This window comes from Cynara cardunculus (genome assembly GCF_001531365.2).
Source record: "Cynara cardunculus var. scolymus isolate 2C chromosome LG 5, CcrdV1, whole genome shotgun sequence".
Taxonomy (NCBI): domain Eukaryota; kingdom Viridiplantae; phylum Streptophyta; class Magnoliopsida; order Asterales; family Asteraceae; genus Cynara; species Cynara cardunculus.
Genome location: NC_037532.1, coordinates 4,868,459 through 4,886,276, shown reverse-complemented (window position 1 = coordinate 4,886,276; position 17,818 = coordinate 4,868,459). Strand labels below are relative to the sequence as shown.

General features: G+C 34.7%; 2 protein-coding genes across 6 annotated transcripts; both read right to left on the bottom strand.

Annotated features, from left to right (window-relative positions):
* Positions 1 to 915: 915 nt before the first annotated feature.
* Positions 916 to 5,116, bottom strand: LOC112513297 (AT-rich interactive domain-containing protein 2-like). 4 transcript variants are annotated; one of them, XM_025119520.1, is made up of 3 exons: positions 4,915 to 5,116; positions 4,696 to 4,768; positions 916 to 2,052 (listed from the first exon to the last, which is right to left on the bottom strand). In XM_025119520.1, the coding sequence occupies exon 3, from the start codon at positions 1,992 to 1,994 to the stop codon at positions 1,263 to 1,265; it is 732 nt and encodes a 243-aa protein (XP_024975288.1). In that variant the 5' UTR covers positions 1,995 to 2,052; positions 4,696 to 4,768; positions 4,915 to 5,116; the 3' UTR covers positions 916 to 1,262. The 4 variants fall into 4 exon arrangements, 3 of the variants coding, with proteins under 3 accessions (XP_024975288.1, XP_024975287.1, XP_024975286.1); XM_025119519.1 differs by lacking the exon at positions 4,915 to 5,116 and having other exon boundaries at positions 916 to 2,042; positions 4,696 to 4,912; XM_025119518.1 differs by lacking the exon at positions 4,915 to 5,116 and having other exon boundaries at positions 916 to 2,035; positions 4,696 to 4,912.
* An 8,072-nt stretch (positions 5,117 to 13,188) lies between these two features.
* On the bottom strand, positions 13,189 to 17,411 carry LOC112513582 (protein NRT1/ PTR FAMILY 8.2-like). Of its 2 annotated transcripts, none has more exons than XM_025119887.1 (5): positions 17,209 to 17,411; positions 16,037 to 16,220; positions 15,511 to 15,728; positions 14,743 to 15,296; positions 13,189 to 14,596 (listed from the first exon to the last, which is right to left on the bottom strand). In XM_025119887.1, exons 2-5 carry the CDS (start codon positions 16,173 to 16,175, stop codon positions 13,768 to 13,770), a joined length of 1,740 nt encoding a protein of 579 aa, XP_024975655.1. In that variant the 5' UTR covers positions 16,176 to 16,220; positions 17,209 to 17,411; the 3' UTR covers positions 13,189 to 13,767. The 2 variants fall into 2 exon arrangements, with proteins under 2 accessions (XP_024975655.1, XP_024975652.1); XM_025119884.1 differs by having other exon boundaries at positions 17,310 to 17,411.
* Positions 17,412 to 17,818: the final 407 nt, after the last annotated feature.

Here is a 17,818-nt window from a genome sequence, read left to right as displayed (position 1 = left end):
ACTCATAACTTTTTGGACTAACTTCTCTGGTACGCACACTTCTTACAAGTTGAAGGTCATGTGCGTACATCCCCCAACCGACCCCATCGACCCCACCTTTGGGTGGGACATATCGATATTGCTTGGTTATGTTTAAGCTCCTCATCATTGTTGCATCCAAATGTTACTTGCACCACATAATGTGGTTCAAGTTTATCATGGTTGATTACGAGTTGAGCCAAATCCTCTTCATGTAAAACCTGCTTGATTTGGATCAGATGTGGCGTTCTATGAAACCATGTGGTATGGTCCGAATCCATAGTCAATCCTATTTCCAATAGGATAACAAGATACATCCAACAACCAACAATGCAAACCATCAACACCCCCCACATTTTGATGCACCGTTGACCGCACGTGAACCATGAAAAGGGATGTAATGCATCAAGGATCCTAAGTTTTGCAAATATGAAGGGAAGTATATATATGATATAAATCATACATGACATTTAAGGGGTGCTTGGTTGGGGGTAACAAGGGATGGAAATGAAAATGAAAATCATTAATAATATCTAATTTGATGCAATGGAATGAGCCATTACCAGATAACGGGTAATAAAGCATTCCTCAACACATTGGGGTGAATGAAACTCACTCCCATCCCTATTTGCCTTCCCTGAAATGAACCAATTGCCCCCTCAGGGGCCATTTACCAATACAAACTGGGTAAGCGCTTACCGGGTAAGAGTCACCATCCTCACTTACCTTACCGGTAAGATTCACTATAAGTGTGTTATACCCGGTAAGTGCTAACCATGTAAGAGTCGTCTCCCTCCCTAACCGGGTACTCTTTTAGCAAAATGGCTAAGTAAGATTGTTGGTAAAGACCATTATCTCTTACGTGTAAACATCTCTTGCCCAGTAAGAGGCAATAAGTGTTCAGTTACTGGTAAAAGGCATTAAGTGTTTAGTAAACAACCCCTTAGTTGTGGAACATAAAAACACTTCAATAACTACCATGATCATGGGATATAGGAGATGCAAAGCAAAGCAAGTTGAATGTGTGGATCTTAGGCAAAACTACTTCATCAAATTCCTACCTAAAGATGTTGGCTTTGCCTATTGATTCCCCGATATGAATCTAGTTGGGAAAGATCTTTACTTGTAAAGGAAATGAGAAGAAGAAAAACATACCCGCAAAAGGAGACTTGTCTTCTCGGATTAGTGCTGAAAACCGGAGTAGTAATACAGAGCTAGCAGCCTCCTCATCCATGGAAATATGGTCATCTTCTTCCGGTCAAGTACCTGGTCTTCACAAGTTTAGAACTGTACAAAGTTATACCATCACCCCGATCCCTCTTTCTAGACTTTTTGGAACAAAGACTCTTAGACTTCTCTTCTTCATCATCTGTATCTACCATTGTACAGCCTGACCTCGCTTGTATGCTCATTTGTCTAGGGATGTATACGTTGAAGTAATAGCCGACTATGGCTTTCTTCGACTTCAATGGAAAGCATTCCAAGGCGGATTTTATGAATTCTTTACCTTCTAAAAGTATATTCTTTTTCATAAGGTGGGTGAACTTCTGCTGCTCTGGTTGCTTCCATAACTTGGCAACACTTTCTCCCATTTGATCAAACTTCCATTTCTGGAAAGCGGGTCCCAAATCCTTTCTCAGTTGTGCGGTTTCCTTAGTGACGTGGCGCTTGACGCAGAGGACGGATCCCGGGGGAGAGCAATTGCAAGATTCAGGTCTTCCTTTCCCTATGGCATCCCCTTTGCTTTCTCGGGTTGTGTTGTTCATTGACCATATCACGGTGCCTAACCATTTTGAAGAGTCACATTCACTAAGAGCACTGTGAGGTGGGCCACTCCACTCGGGCAAGTCAGCCTGAAAACGTGGTCCAATTGGGATTGCAGATTTTAAACTATCATCATTGATGTAGTTGAACCAATCCATGGGAACTGAGTCATGACGTTTCAGAGTCTTCTTCACTTGTTTTGGCATCTTCATGCTTGATAAGTTTGTGACAGAGTGAACTGAACTTTGGATCACTGTCCCCTAATAACACCTTTCAATAGAACATGTGTCATAAAGATGCTTTGCTGATTGGATAAAAATCGCATCAAGGTGATGTGAATGATTCTCCGACTTAAAACTTCTAAAAAAAGTGTACGCATAGGGTGCGTTTGGTATGCAAACAAAGACTGAGCATGATTAGACGGGACAGCGAGGGTGAGACAGGAGGGCTAAAGAATTGTGGAAGGTTTTAATTTGACATGGGTAGTTTAGTAATTTGCCTATCTTGTCTCAACTTCCTGATTTTTGTTCCACCTATTTTGGTGAAACAAAAAACTGCATTTTTGTCCCACTGAGTCTTATCCTTTCCTAGTCTAATTGTTGAGCCAAACGTGTACAACAAGTTTGTTCTATCCTATCCCGTAAAATGCACCCATACTGCAAGTTGGTACTTTGTGAGTCTACTAAAATGAAATTACATGGAATTCGTTTTCATGATGTAGTAATAAATGGGAGGATATTGGCGTACAAGAGAACATAAAGAAATGAAGTATTGCCAAGAAGTTGGGGAAACTATTCGACAATGTTATAATGCTTCATAAAAGAAAAAGGAAAGATACGACTGCAAGATCAATCTGCTCAATAGTTGCAAATTTGAAATATAAGAAATTCCACAATAGCTGCGGCCCTAAAAGATGAATGGTGCTAGGGAGATATGACAAGTAAAATAAGTTAATAGGCTAAATGAAGATATGTTGTTCATTAAACCTTAACTAAGTACAACAAGCAAGAAACAGTTTATACGTTTTGGGTTAAATAACAATTAACGACCATCTAAGTTTCTGCTCATGATTAGGAACACTCTCTCTTGCAATATACATTCACACGTGAAGGACTGAATCCCTTCCCTCTCTCTACATATTAAAAGAACGGGCAAAGTTATAGCAACCACCAAAAGTTAGCATCAAACTTGCTTAGGAAAAATACAACTAAATACACATTCTTGCCACAATATTTACGTTCTGTTCCGAAATAAAACATGGGAACAGGATGTCAACATCGGTAGTTGTAGATTTTTTTTCTTCTCTAAATGCACTCCATCCCAGAAAGAAGCCCACTTTACATTTTTCTTCGCCCTACAAAAAAGACTCCTATTCAAATTATAATATTAAGACAACTTTGGATTTACTAAACTACCCTTCCCACTTTACAGGTTTGATAGAGAAATAATGTCTAACATTATTTCACAAAGATAGATGTGTCAAAATTTGTTCTTACAAATCGCTTTCCAAATATCATAATGTGGACTGTTATTTAGGCAGAAATAGTCCCTGAAGTTCCACATTAACAACTCGTCTATGGTCATTTTTGCATAGAGATAATATATTTACCTTTAGAAATCAACCATAAGTAACTTACAGGCTTGAAATCACAAGTCATTTCCTGGAAAATGATAAGCTTTATCTACCCCCCCCCCCCCCCCCCCCCTTGGCCAATGACCATCTTAGTCAACAAAAGAGAGAAAAGAACAGTAATAGTAGCAATAATAATAAATAATGACAACTTTTAATAGAAAATACAAGAAGGAATACAGGATTCAGAACAATGAACATCCAAGATATTACCACTTGGGGTGGGGAATGAGCCAAGTTTGATGCCTTCCCAAGTCCCAACAAGTTGATCAAGTAAAAAAGAATGAAGAATAAGCATATTATCCCAAACTAGCTGGAGTAGACCAAAAAAGAATCGCAAAGGGAGTGTTTGGATATGTTGCTACCCAATTATCATTGAATCTCATTTAGATATTTTAGGGCCAAATAACAAAATTAGGAGAAACATGTAAGGAGTTCCAGCAACAAGACCGAGTTTTTAGGGTAAAATTTAAATTAACTAACTACTCCTAACCTCAGTTACTTTCCTACAAGTTACAACTAAGCCCTCATCTTATTAACCAAATCAAGCCAAACCCGAAAGACTAGATAGGTTGTTTCCAAACACTCCCCTAAACTGCAATAATCAATTACAAAATGCACATCTGAACACCCCTTAAATCACAAAGAAGTGAACCAATCCATAGGCTTCGGAATGCGAAGAACACAAAACATTATAAGAACTTATAAAAGGCTAGCCAATCCTAAATATCTAAAACAAGTATATCACTGTATCATCAACTCCAAAGACTCCTACACGTTAAGCATTCCACCCCTTATCATGTTGGGTTAGACTATCTGGTGTGTGTTTCTTTGTAATTGCCTTCTCAAAAACGAAGTTGAAGCCTATAAAAAATGCAAAGTAATCCTAGGCATCTAGAACATGTAAAGCATCATTTCATGATCTTCAATCTGTGGCCAAGAATTCTGATATATGCAACAGAAAACAAATAAAGTAAGAAAACCAAGAAGAAATTATACTGATGATTACAACTGACAAAATCCGCTAAAATCCATCGAATAATCCAAAATTGTCAGGATTGATTTCTTTTAGGTTTCTTTACACCAAGAAACAGATAATCATGTTAAGACCTAAATATAATAACAACGCCATTTTCATAAATTTATCAACTAAAAAAGGGTTTATTAGATACCAACATTATCCTAAAACCAAAAATTCAGATTATAATCAGGTCATTACTTCCACATGATCACACATTGAAAAGGAAAATTTTAACCTAATCGAGATGTGAGATTCAAATCACCTTAACAACGAGGTGAATCGTCGTAAAATTGTCCTTCAATAGAGAATCCGTTGCTATACCTCGAATTCAACTCCTGTCAGGTGAGAATTGATCTTCTTTAGTCTCCGATTTCACTTCAGTCACAGAGAAATTCTTCTCTGTAGATCTAACAGGTATTTTGCATTAACATAATCTGAAATATAAATTTAGATCTTCTTTAAATCTTATAGGACGATTTACACATAGATGACGATAAAAGTGGAAGTAGATGATCAAGAAGATCTAGAAGTCGGCGTGCTGCCGGTGACGGTGAACAATCGTCGCGGCGGAGGAATATTCTCACTTAAATTCTATTATTTTAATTTTTTTCCATTAAATGGAAAAAGCTAGGGTGAGGTAGACAATTTGTTGGCATTATGAATTCTGTAGGGAGTAGATTTCAAAGGGCACAATTTCATAAATTGTATTATTAATTTGATTTTTATTTTAAGAGACGTACTTTTAATATTTTTATTTTGGTATCAAAGATGTAAAGTTTTAAACATTTAAGTATTCGACAGTTGAAGCATTAACCGGTTACCATGCTGATGTGACGAGTGATGTGGTATCCGGTTAATGCTTCAGCAAATAATACTGAGTTGGATACCACTTCACTCGCCACATCAGCATGATAATCGGTTAATGCTTTCAACCTGTTACCCATGTACTTAAATGTTTACAAAAATTCCATCTTATGTACCAAAATAGAAGTTTTGAAAGTACGTTACTCAAAATAGGAATCAAGTTAGAGTACGTTACTTTTTCATGCAATTTGCCCTTTTGAATTTTATCTATTTAACATAGTAGGTAATGAGATGGTAATTATTTATGTTATAAAACTTTTATCTATAGAGGTGAATAAGGGTTAGGTTGATCGGATTGACACCATATGAATGTTGTATTCAGTGTTTGCGGTTTGAAAAATCTCAACTCAACCAACCTAAACATAAGTAAAATTCAAGTCAACCCAAAACGTACAGGCTGGGTTGGGTTAGTCGGGTTGACACTTTGATAAAGAAAAACTTATCTTTTACACTATCAAACACAAGATTAGTAATGCATAAAAGTAAAGTAGAAAAAGTGACGCAAACACCGTTGTTTAGAGATGTTCACCAACTTGGCTAATTCACTTTCCGAGACATTTCTCGAGACATCGATCCACTATAAGATGTTCTTTGTGGTAGAACATATACCTTGGTACAGTGACTGTAATATTCTCATGCTTTTGCTAGAGGATGATGCGGATCACTCACGTTAAAGAGATATACTTGCAAGATGCAGGATATTTAATGATAATCACTCTTATGTAATCAATACAATGCTTGGATGACTAGAATAATATTCTGCTCTTAATGTTCCAAGACTTATCTTCAAATGTTGGGATAATACCCTGGTTTTATACACAAATTTTGAAAACGAGCTATGTGGATGTCTGCATTATGCGGACGTCTGCATTGACTTCTTTTGGAAGATGACCGTTTAAAAGTACTGTCATGTTAGGGAAGATTTCAATGTAGATGTTCGGACGAATCAGACGGATGCCCGCATTGTATTTGCCAGCTATCACCATTTAATGAGTAATCTTTGTGTTTAATGCATAATTACTTTTACCAAGCAACATGAGACAACTTAAAGAGATCTGATTTACAAACATAATATTGATGGAAAAAGGTACTTTTTAATATTGTCGATAGTGTTTATCGTTTAATAGTCTGAAGATGATATAGCTTCCGGAAATTTGTTCGGGTTTAATCTTCAATACTTGGCGGCTCATTTCTTGAGATAATAACTTGGTGAAGATCAGAGATGACATGTTTTTCCAAAGTCAGATCCATTTTTTTGTAGATTTGGTGAGTATAGAAGCATTTCATCAAATTCTTGCAAGTTAATAATCAGCTCTTAGATAAAAAGAATTAGATTGTTAGAATACAATTAAAGTCGGGCTTTGTGTTTGTCAATCATCAAAAAATAGAATAAAATTAGGTTCCATACACTTGCACCAACAATCTTGTGTTGTCGGCTCTTCCAATAACATTTAGGGGTTGTTTGGCAATTGTTGAATGGTTTGATGCAGAATGATTAAGTAGTCAGAATGATTAAGAGGCTCTCATTATATAGTGCAAAATGAAATATAATTGTTTGGTAATTGGGTACAATGAAATTAGGGCTCTTAATGGTTAAGGGAGATTCATGATACAAAATCATTTAGAGGGTTTTAGAACCATTAAGAGATAAACTTTTTTTTTTTTGCCAACAAAATTCATCTCTTAACGATTCAGAGGTATCTTCTTAAGGGAACTATTAAGAGGTAAACAAACAACCCCTTAATAAAAAGATCTTGTTCCATACCAGTTCTAAAGGGCTCAACGAGAAGTGGTCAAAAGATGGTCTCACAATCAACATTAATTTGAGGAAGAAGTAGCATTGGTAAAGACATGGTTACTAGAACGAGTCCCAACAAATTAGCAAAATAGTCTGAAGCGAGGTCATAATGATTATTATAGAGCTAAAGATAGACATGTTGAGTGGCCTCATTGCAGTCAAAACCGACATAAACTTCAAGCATCAAGTCTTGAGAGACTTTGAAGGAAAGAAAAGATCCCACCCAACAGCAGAAAAAGCTTCAAGAGTACCAAAAATAACCTAAACCCCCTAGACAGATAGGATGGCCTAGGTTAAACGAATGGCTCTGTAACAAGGACCTACGTTCATCCCTATGGGCTATACGTTGCGCAATAGGGTCAACCGAGGAAGGAGGGGCTCAAGAGGAGGAGGCACGAGAATGCTTAGTACACATTCCTGTAAATTACGTGATACATAAATAACTTATATTCTCAATTATGCATATGTATAATGTGCCTATTGATGTGAAATGAGGACAAGAGATGTGTAATACGACACATGAAAAAGAATGTATACGTTTGTATACGTTACTATGTCATATGCATTCGGGCTTATAAGAATATTGCATATACTCACACAAGGACTTCCAAATAGAAGATCACAATTATTTTGAATATGACAAGCCACTTACATATGGATTAAACAAAAATATGTTCATTTAAATATGTTTCTAAGGGTCTGTTTGGTTTGCAAGGTTGTTTTTGAGGGTTTTGGAATTAATGGAGGGATTTGGATTTGGAGGGACTTGGATTGGAATGGATTTGAAATTATTGGTGTGTTTGGTTTATAGGATTTGGAAATTGGATTCCATCAATTTATAAATAATTTTAAAAAAATATAAATAATAATATAAACAATTAAATTACATTATTAGTTGATTATTACAAAACAAATGTTTTTAATATTTGTTTAAACCTTATTTCATACAATCCTACGAAATCCCATGAAATCCGGAGCACTCCCTAAGGATTTCAAAATCCTATGTTTGTAGAATTTCAATCAAATCCTAGGATTTCAAATTCGGACAATCCAACAAAGCAAACATGAGATTGGAATGATTTGAAATCTAAATCCCCTCAATTTTATTCCATTCCTATAAACCAAAGGGGACCTAAGTTTCATCGTTGTAATTTCTAACAAATTGACACATGTTGTTTCACTTGGATGAGTTGGGGTTAGATGTAAGCGAACACAAATAGTAGACCACTGAGTGTTACATGGTTAAAAAGAGTTCTGTTAACCTTTACAGGATGCAAACTATATGAAAATAATTGTAAGATCTATACCATGCTCAGATTTGTGTAATTTTGAACACTGCTAGTAAGTGTCTAACCTGAACTTTGAAAAAGGGTTGTTCAATCCAGTAATGGCAGTTGAGAACTATTGTTGCAACAACTTATTCAGGTGTTATAACAATGTTCTGCTACACTTAGTTGCTAAACTTCAACCTGAACTTACACTTATGTTTTCTTTAATTATTGTCATTATTCAGTAGATTGTTAACAAAAGCCAAAATCATTCTTTCGAATTCACCATCTAGAAATCTCATTCTAAGATTGACTTGTCAGAGAAGCTCATATTCTTTGTCCTTGCGATTGATATTTGATAATGCCATTATTACTTGTTTCAAATAATATGAGATGAGTATGTATTATTACGTATTCTTGCATTTGACATAGCCTTTTGGGGTTGTCTTTCTAACGCAACAGGAACCTAGAAACTACCTACAACATGTCATGTATCCCTCTTCAGGATGAATATACATCATGAATAACACATTCATGATTAATAACACGCCTATATTCCTGATGAATATGCCAGATGTCGCTATATAAGCAATTCTTGATTTTTTAATCAATTTTAGGTTTTGTTAGGAACCTACCCCTATATATAGGAGCATAATCAAATGAGAACCCCATATATTTGTAATAACTATTATCGTAAGGTATTGTTTCATTTTTTTTCATCTAAAAAGCAAGAATTTAGCATATTGGTTAACATATATTTGTTTCACAATATTTGTTTCATATGTATTCGGTTCACAATGTGAAACTTTTTAGTTGTATTTTTGGTTTCAAAAACACATAAAAAAAATTCACATTGTGAAACAAATATTATGTTAATCAATACACTAAATCCAAGTCATAGATGAAAAATCATGTGAAATAGCACATAATGTACCAGTTCTTAAGTTTATCACAATTTTATGGGTTCTTAAATACCCCCATACATGTGTTGTTATCGATATATGAATTTTACTTAAGCATATGATAAGATATAGGAACATAAACACATATCAGAATTCGATTTAACATAATATCGTGAATGGTTTAATAGATCTAACCTAGAGCACTGGAGTTATACGCAACAAAGTTCATTGAAGAGGAAGCAGACATCCTTGTGTGTAGATCAAAGCATTCTAAAGCTCTATAAGTTTTGCTTTAGAATGAGACTGAACTGAATGTAGAATTCGTGTAGGCAATAAGGATTTGATCTCCTTAGTTTATAGGCCACGGAAAATAGAGATCATCCCATAACGAATCCTAGTTTATTTTTAGGTTCGATTTTCAAAAAAAAGGAAAATATATACACTTACTTTAATATTAATCAGGTAATTAATTGAATGAATTATCATACTCATATTAGGAGATATACATCCTAATATATGATTGGATTATAACTGATATAGAATTCTCTTGATGAATATAAATATTTAATCAATCGTCCTTTAATATTTATTACACATAAGGATAAAGTTCAATTATTTCTACTCGTGTGTGTGTGCATATTATATATATATATATATATATATATATATATAGAGAGAGAGAGAGAGAGGGGGGATGAGTTATTATGCAACCCTTTACATTTGTATAACCAATACAACTCAATTTCAACCGTCCATTTAATTTGATGAATATGTTATTTCATAAAAGTTTAGATTGTTTTCTAATATAAAATATTCATTATAATCAATGAAGCCTAGTCATCTTTCATAAATATTCAAATCATAATAAATAATCTCTCATCATTTTCATAAATATCTCAATTGATTGAGTTACATTGGTTTTACAAATGTGATGAATTATAATTGAAACGTCATCTCTCTCTTGTTTTCAGGCAAAATATTATAATTAAAAAGGAAGTTATATGCAGAAAAATAAGATTTTAGGAAAAAATGCCTAAAGTTTCTACTAGATTGAAAAAATTACATTTAACACTGTATAATTAGTTATTTAATTTATTTTATATCTATTACTTTTTTATTTTACACATTTATTATATTAACATACATAATCATATGTTAACTAAAATATATGAAAATTGTGTTTCTTATTTTATAAATTACACCATTAAAATCGTCTCGTTAATACGTTCAAAATGAACCAAGTATTGAATATTTTTGAATTTAATCTTATATTATTAAAAAAACCATAAATACGTACGAAAGATTTTTAAAACTTACAATTTCTAACCTTATTGTTATTTATTTAATCTTTAATTATAAGGGTATAAAATATAATTACTAAAATAAGCCATAAGTTTTATAATATTTAATAATATAAGATTAAATTAAAAAATATTCAATATTGACTTATTTTGAACGTATTGACGAGATTATTATAATGATTGTGTGTGTTAATATAATAAGAGTGTAAAATGAAAAAATAAAAAAGTAAAGGATATAAAGTAAATTAGACAACTAATTAGAAGGGTGTAAAGTATAAAAATAGTTTATCCAATAACCGAAACATAGTTTAGGGTGTGTTTAGTGTCAGGACATGACTGGACAGGATATGATAGAACAATTGTTCAATGTTTGGTAAGATAGAACTGGATATAACAGAACAAGTAAAATGACTGATTTACCCCTGATGAGTTGTTTATTTTAATTAATTATGTAATTTATTAAATTATAATAGAATAACTATTTTTTATAACAAAATATATCATTTGAAGTTTTCGTCGAAACAATTAAAATGACACCAAATAAAAAGTTTATGTAGTTTTCTATTTTTATTTTTATTTCTTTTCTACATTATTTTTTATTATTAATATATAATAAATTACATAAATTAATAAAAATATAGAAACCCGTATAAAAATAATATTTTGAGAACAGTAAAATAAAAATTTAAGAAACATAAAATACAATAAACAAAATTTAAAGAATGAATAAAATGTAAAAAAAAAGGCATATTTGATGTTTTAGAAGAGAATTAAGTTTTATTTTGAGGTTATATTGGTAAAATATAAGTTTGTTTCACCTTGTTCCATGGGATAGGGGCGGAACAGGCATGTTCCACTTTGTTTCACTCTGTTCTTGTCTGTTACACATAAAATTCATGCCAAACATGGGACAAAGATCCATATCATGTTCTGTCATGTCTCTGTCCAGTGTACCAAACGCACCCTTAGGAATAATTCATTGGTAAACTATTTTTACACTTACATCATTGTAATTAATTGTCTAATTTACTTTTTATCCATTACTTTTTCATTTTTCATTTTTCATTTTTATTATATTATAACTCATAATCGTATATTAACTAAAATATATAAAAAAATACGTTTCTTTTTTTACAATTATATCATTATAATCATCTCGTCAATATGTTTAAAATGTACCTAATATTGAATATTTGTGAATTTGATCTTATATTATTAAATATTATAAATATGTAGGAATTGTTTTTAAAACTTACATGTTCTACCCTTATGGTTATTTATTTAATGTATTTTTAATTTTTTTTTTCAAGAGACATAATCTGTAACTATAATGGTATAAAATATAAGTACTAACAATAATTCGTAAGCTTTATAGTATATAATAATATAAGATTGAATCCAAAAATATTCAGTATTGAGCTTATATTGAACGTAGACGATTATGATGGTGTAATTTGTAAAAAAATAAACGTATTTTTTATATATTTTAATTAATATACGGATATATGTGTTAATATAATGAATGTGTAAATAAAAAAATAAGAATAAAAAAATAAATTAAATAACTAATTATAAGGATGTAACGTATAATTTTTTTTACTAAATTGAAAGCAGAAACCCGTAAAGTTTAAATGTAAACTTTGGCTATTTGAAGAAAATGATTCCTAATCTCAAATTATAATGGTAGTGTCGAGCATCTCCCTCTAATCTCAAGTTGCAACTCGAATCTCTCAAAGGCATTTAATCGGAGCATACGTAGGCATGGGAATGGACCCCGACCCGTTAGGTAACCCGGTCCACCCGCCCCGGTCAGGGGCGGAGAGGGATCCCCGTTTGGCTTTAGCCGAGGATGAAGGCGGGGACAGGTATATTACTCCCCATCCTGCCATGTACCCGTTTTATATATTAATTATTAAATATAAAATACATATTACTTATTAGTTTAATATTTCTATATTCTATTCCAATTTGGCAATTTCCGATCTCTGAGTCTCAAGAGCCTTTTGCCCTTAACCCTTTTCCTCTTGTTCGTCACTTCGCCTCACTTCCTTCGAATCTAGCCTTAAGCCTTGTTCGAAATCAAAACCTTGATTGAAATCGGAGCCTTATTTGAAATCGATAACAGATTCCAGTCTTCCAGAGCCTTGTTCGAAATCGATAAAACAGTCTCGTATGATACGGATGTCGAATAACAAGTGATGGTGTTGTTTTTTGGATGGTAGATAGTAAGTAAATTTTTGTAAATTATAAGTCAAAATACAATTAGTCAATTACTTGATATATTTTGGATATTACTCGATGTAGTTTTAATATGTTTGACATTAACTCTGATAATATTAGTTTAGACTTTTTGGTCTTGTTTAAGTTTTAGTTTAATATTTTGGTAGTATTTTTACTAGTTCAATAAATGGTGAATATTGTATAGTTTTTTTGTATAAAAAAAAAATCCCCTTTCAACCGTTGGGGACGAGGATGGGGATGTGATCATAATCCCCAACGAAGACGGAGACAAATACGGGGGATCGGGGACGGGTATTAGGATCCCCGCCCCATTCCCCAGCCCAATTGGGTCTTATTAAATATTCATAAACGATCAAGAACAACAATGTATTTCTTCATCCTCTAAATTTAGTTACCTTAAATTTATTACAAAACAAATGTTTTCAACATATTTTAAAACATTATTACATACAAATCCTATTAAATCCCATAAAATACCAACCCCATACGATTTTTAGATCTCATGTTTGTTGAGATTTTCAAATCCAAACAATCCTTCAAACAAAACAAGGGAATCCAACCAAACACCCCGTGATTGTTGTATACCATTGCAAGGTTAGGTGCTGGTAAGTACGAGAGTTAACATGAGAAGCGTAAAAAAGGATCTACATCCTTGAATACACATTAGGATGAGATGCACCGGATTAATCTCCATATCAAGCGCGATTCATGGGTGAGTTTGAGATTAAAGGTGATCAATAGTCTAAATCCCTTCTTACACTTCTCACTTTAACTCTTCTTTTCACACGATCGTTTGCCTACCATCACAAAGACAATCGACACAAACACAAAATTCACGAACGAATTCTATATCCACGTTTTTTAAGCATAGATTATTTATTTACGTCTAGTGACGTTTGAACCCTTAACCTGTGGATACGGGTACTGTTGAATCAGTGTCTATATCGACCTTTGTACCTGCTAACGAAGAGTCCCGACCACCCGCTTATAAGTGTACCATTTAGCCACAAGAAGATAAGCTCCAAGATTTAACACGCTGAGGATGCTCAATAGCCAGAAGAAGTTCTGCAATTGCCCGCGATTCAAGTTATCCGGTATCCAACCCGGTTTCCCGCCTCGAGTACTAAGCGCCATTACAATCGTCACCAGCAAAGAACTCAAATAGTTTCCTAAAGCCACGGTTGTGAGCGATAAAGCCGAACACAAACTTCTCATTGAATCCGGAGCTTGATCATAGAAGAAATCTAACTGCCCGACGAATGTAAAAACCTCCGCCAAACCGATCAAGAAATACTGTGGAACCTGCCAGAAAATCGACATCGGCGTGTGCTCGTGATCGTAGTAATTGTGTCTTCTGACGATTCCGAGCCTGACTACTTCTAGAATCCCGGCTGCTAGCATTGAAAAGATCGAGATTAGCAATCCCGTTCCCATCCGTTGGAGCTGGGTGAGACCTGATTTGTGGCCAGTGTATTTCCGGGCAAACGGTACGAGGATACGGTCGTAGACCGGGACCCAGAAGATTACGCTAAGGGTATCAAAGATGCTAAGCGATGCCGGTGGGATCTCGAACTTGTTGATCGTGATGTCCATGTACGAACCTTGCAGCACAAATAGATTGCTCATTTGACCGTAAACACAACTGAATATGATACCTGTGGCCCATATCGGAAGCAGTTTGATGACGGATTTAAGTTCCTCGACTTGGGTCACGGTGCAAAGCCGCCATGGATTGACGGATTCCTTAGCGTGATCGGATTGTAACTCCATCGCTGCTTTATCCAGGAAACTACAAGAAAACACATTTTAAGTTAAAAGAGTCCAATACAATGACATGAGCGTTTAGGACCGGACCTGACCTATTTGGGATCAGCCTGGACCGGTTTTTGGCCATCTATGGTCTGATATACCAAATGCACCCTAAAAACTAATTACCTAAAATCTTTGGTATGATCAAGTTTGCGGCTTCCGACAATATTCGACTTGGCATCCGTGGTCTCATACAAAAGGGACTTATCCTCGGGCACATGAACCCTGCGTTTCCTCCACCACGCCACAACCACCTGGCAGATGCGGGTCAGCGGGCTTCCACCTGGTTTTTGATTCCTATACAGTCGAGTTCCCGAGAAGAAGGAAGCAACTGCAATCGCCATGGCAACGGCTGGGACCCCGAACCCCCAACCCCAACCCACATTATCTTGGATCCAAACAAGAAGAGATGAAGCAACTAATGCACCAATATTGATCGAGAAATAGAACCAATTGAAGAAAGAACTCTTGTGTTTCTTCTCAACCTCATCGGCATCATCGAATTGGTCGGCCCCATAGGACGAGACACAGGGCTTGATCCCTCCGGTTCCGAGGGCCACTAGATAGAGTGCCAAAAACGTTAATGCGACATCTGTTCCGTTAGCATGGCAATTGTCTTTCGATACACAAGTCGGCTTTAGACCCGAGACCGATGCTGATATTGTCAATAACGTCATTCCCTAGAGAGGGAGTAAAAAATTTGAATCGTTATCGGTCAATGATATATAAATGATCTTGTGTTCTTGCTCCCCCTTGTTCACTCCTTTTTATGGTTCTCCCGTGAACGCACCCCTATATATATATATAAATAGAGTTTCAACGGAGAATCCCAAAAAAAGAGAGAACAAGGGAACAACTATCAACCGTTGGATCTAAAACGAGCTCTATGCTTACCAAAACATAGATGATGGAGAAGATGGCAATGGTCCAATATCTGCCGAGGTAAGCATCAGCTAGAAACGCCCCGAGCAATGGCGTCACGTAACATGTTCCAGACCAATTCGAGAGGTTTTTGGAGGCGGTCGCGCTATGCTGATGAAGCTCGTTCTTGAAATAAAGCAATAGATTCATGCTCATTCCATAGTATGCCAATCTTTCACAACATTCATTTCCTGTTAATCAAATTAAACCTCAAAAACCAGCCTCCCATGAACCATCTTAAAGCCAAAAAGAGTCAAAGTTTGACTTTTAGAAGTCAAATGAGTTGCTTTCCATCTTCAAAATCGACATTAAATAGCTCATCTGTTCTACATATAACCAATGACCACTTAAAGCTATATAACAAATATAATGATAGAAATACTTTGGAGATAAAAAAATTCAATATATATATATGTCAATTTTAGATACTAGAAGTACTAAGTTTGACTCTAGAAAGTCAAAAGGGGACTTGATGAGAGTTTGGAGATCAAGAATTTACCAAGAATAAAAGGGCAGGCTTTCCAGGTTCCTGTCTTCTTCCTGTTAGCAGGTTTGTTCTTGTAATCAACTGTGCCATCTTTAGTGTATATATCTTCTTCTGTATCAACTTTAGTCGATGCATTTACTATTTCAGCCATAATTCAGACTTGTTTTGACCCTTGCTCGATAAAAATCCGCAATTACTGCAAATTTATCGGACAAATGTACAAGAATTAGCAATCATGACATGGGTTACAAGCCAAATTACCAGCAACTAAATTGCATCGAACAACTCTGGTTCAGTAAACATCATCAGACAGACTGGGAACCTTGAGGGCCAGCTCAACTGGCAAATGAACGCTAGGCCGGTTCAAGCCTCCTCAGAGCCACTCGAGATTTTCAAGTTGTTATCTTCAAGGCCAAGAGATTAGTCAAGGGGCGGACAAGCTCGCCAGACATCCAAGGTTTATAAAAAAACGCGATTCTTTTTTAGTTAACTATGAAATCTAGCTTTTTAGTTTTCCCTCTTTTGTGCCATAGGGAAGAGACAAACTACAATTTATTTTCAAACCCAATAATTTGACAAACTAGTTTCATGTGTTGTTTCACGTATGAAACGACTGTGTAAAAGTATAGTATTTATACAGTGTTGTTCCATATGTAAAACGTTCGGGACTATGTTTTACACATACAAAACATATGAAGCTAACACTGAATTTTCACATGAACACATAAAAACGGGTTTGTAAGTTTGTATGAATTATTGGTGTAACATCTCGTCCTAACCATACTAGATATCGTCTATTCAGAGATATCAGGTCCCTAGGCAACCTTAGTTTCCATCCTCGACCAATATGGGACATTACAATTGACCCCTTGGGGACCGCGTCCTCGCTGGTACACCAGTCCAGTACCCAGATAATTTAGGAAGTAGATACCATTTAGGAAGTGACCAATTGTGCCATATATTGTCCCTTTTGTTCATTTACGGTTTTAAAATTCGTCCGATGGAGAAGGTATCGAGTGTTCTCCTCTCCAACCGATATGGGATCTTACAGGTAAGCATGGTGGATAACGACTTAATGAACAAGCTAATAAACAGAAAATTAAGTCAAATCTTGAATAAGTACTGAGATTGAATCTTGAGTAAACCAGAGTTCAACTGACAGATAAGCAAAGAAAGAAAGATACCCTAATCAGAGAATCATGAAAGCACCCAAAAGCAGAGCTCAAAATCAGAAACCCTTTTTCCCAAACACAAGAAATTTAAGGTGAGAAATCATACAGAGTACCTGAATAGATTGAAGTTTCATTTGGGAAGAAGAGAACAGCGCTGAATAAATGGCTGAGTGGATCAAGAGAGAGAGAGAGTGTCTCGGTGGGTAGAAAATATTCAGTGATTCAGAAAGATTCAGAAAAATCAGAAGTCCTTATGTCAAATCTGAAAAATAAGTCTTCTCCTATTTATTGTATTTAGGGATTGCATTTGACCTGTTTTTTAGAGTTTGTTGAGAATATAGTATAACATATTCTTTAAAATAAGATATTTTAAATATTTTTATTCTAATACTATATTATAAAGTATTTGATAAAAAAAATTTAAAAATTATTTTTGATGCTTGAAGTACTGTTTATTAATGCATATTACTTAAAAATTCAAGATTACAAGTAAATTGTGCATAAGTACAACTTATTAAAACTTTATGTTTGAATTCGTGTAACTAACTGCGGATAAACATAATCAAATAGAGGATAAATATTTCATTTTAAATATATGAAATCTAAAATATAATTAGGATAA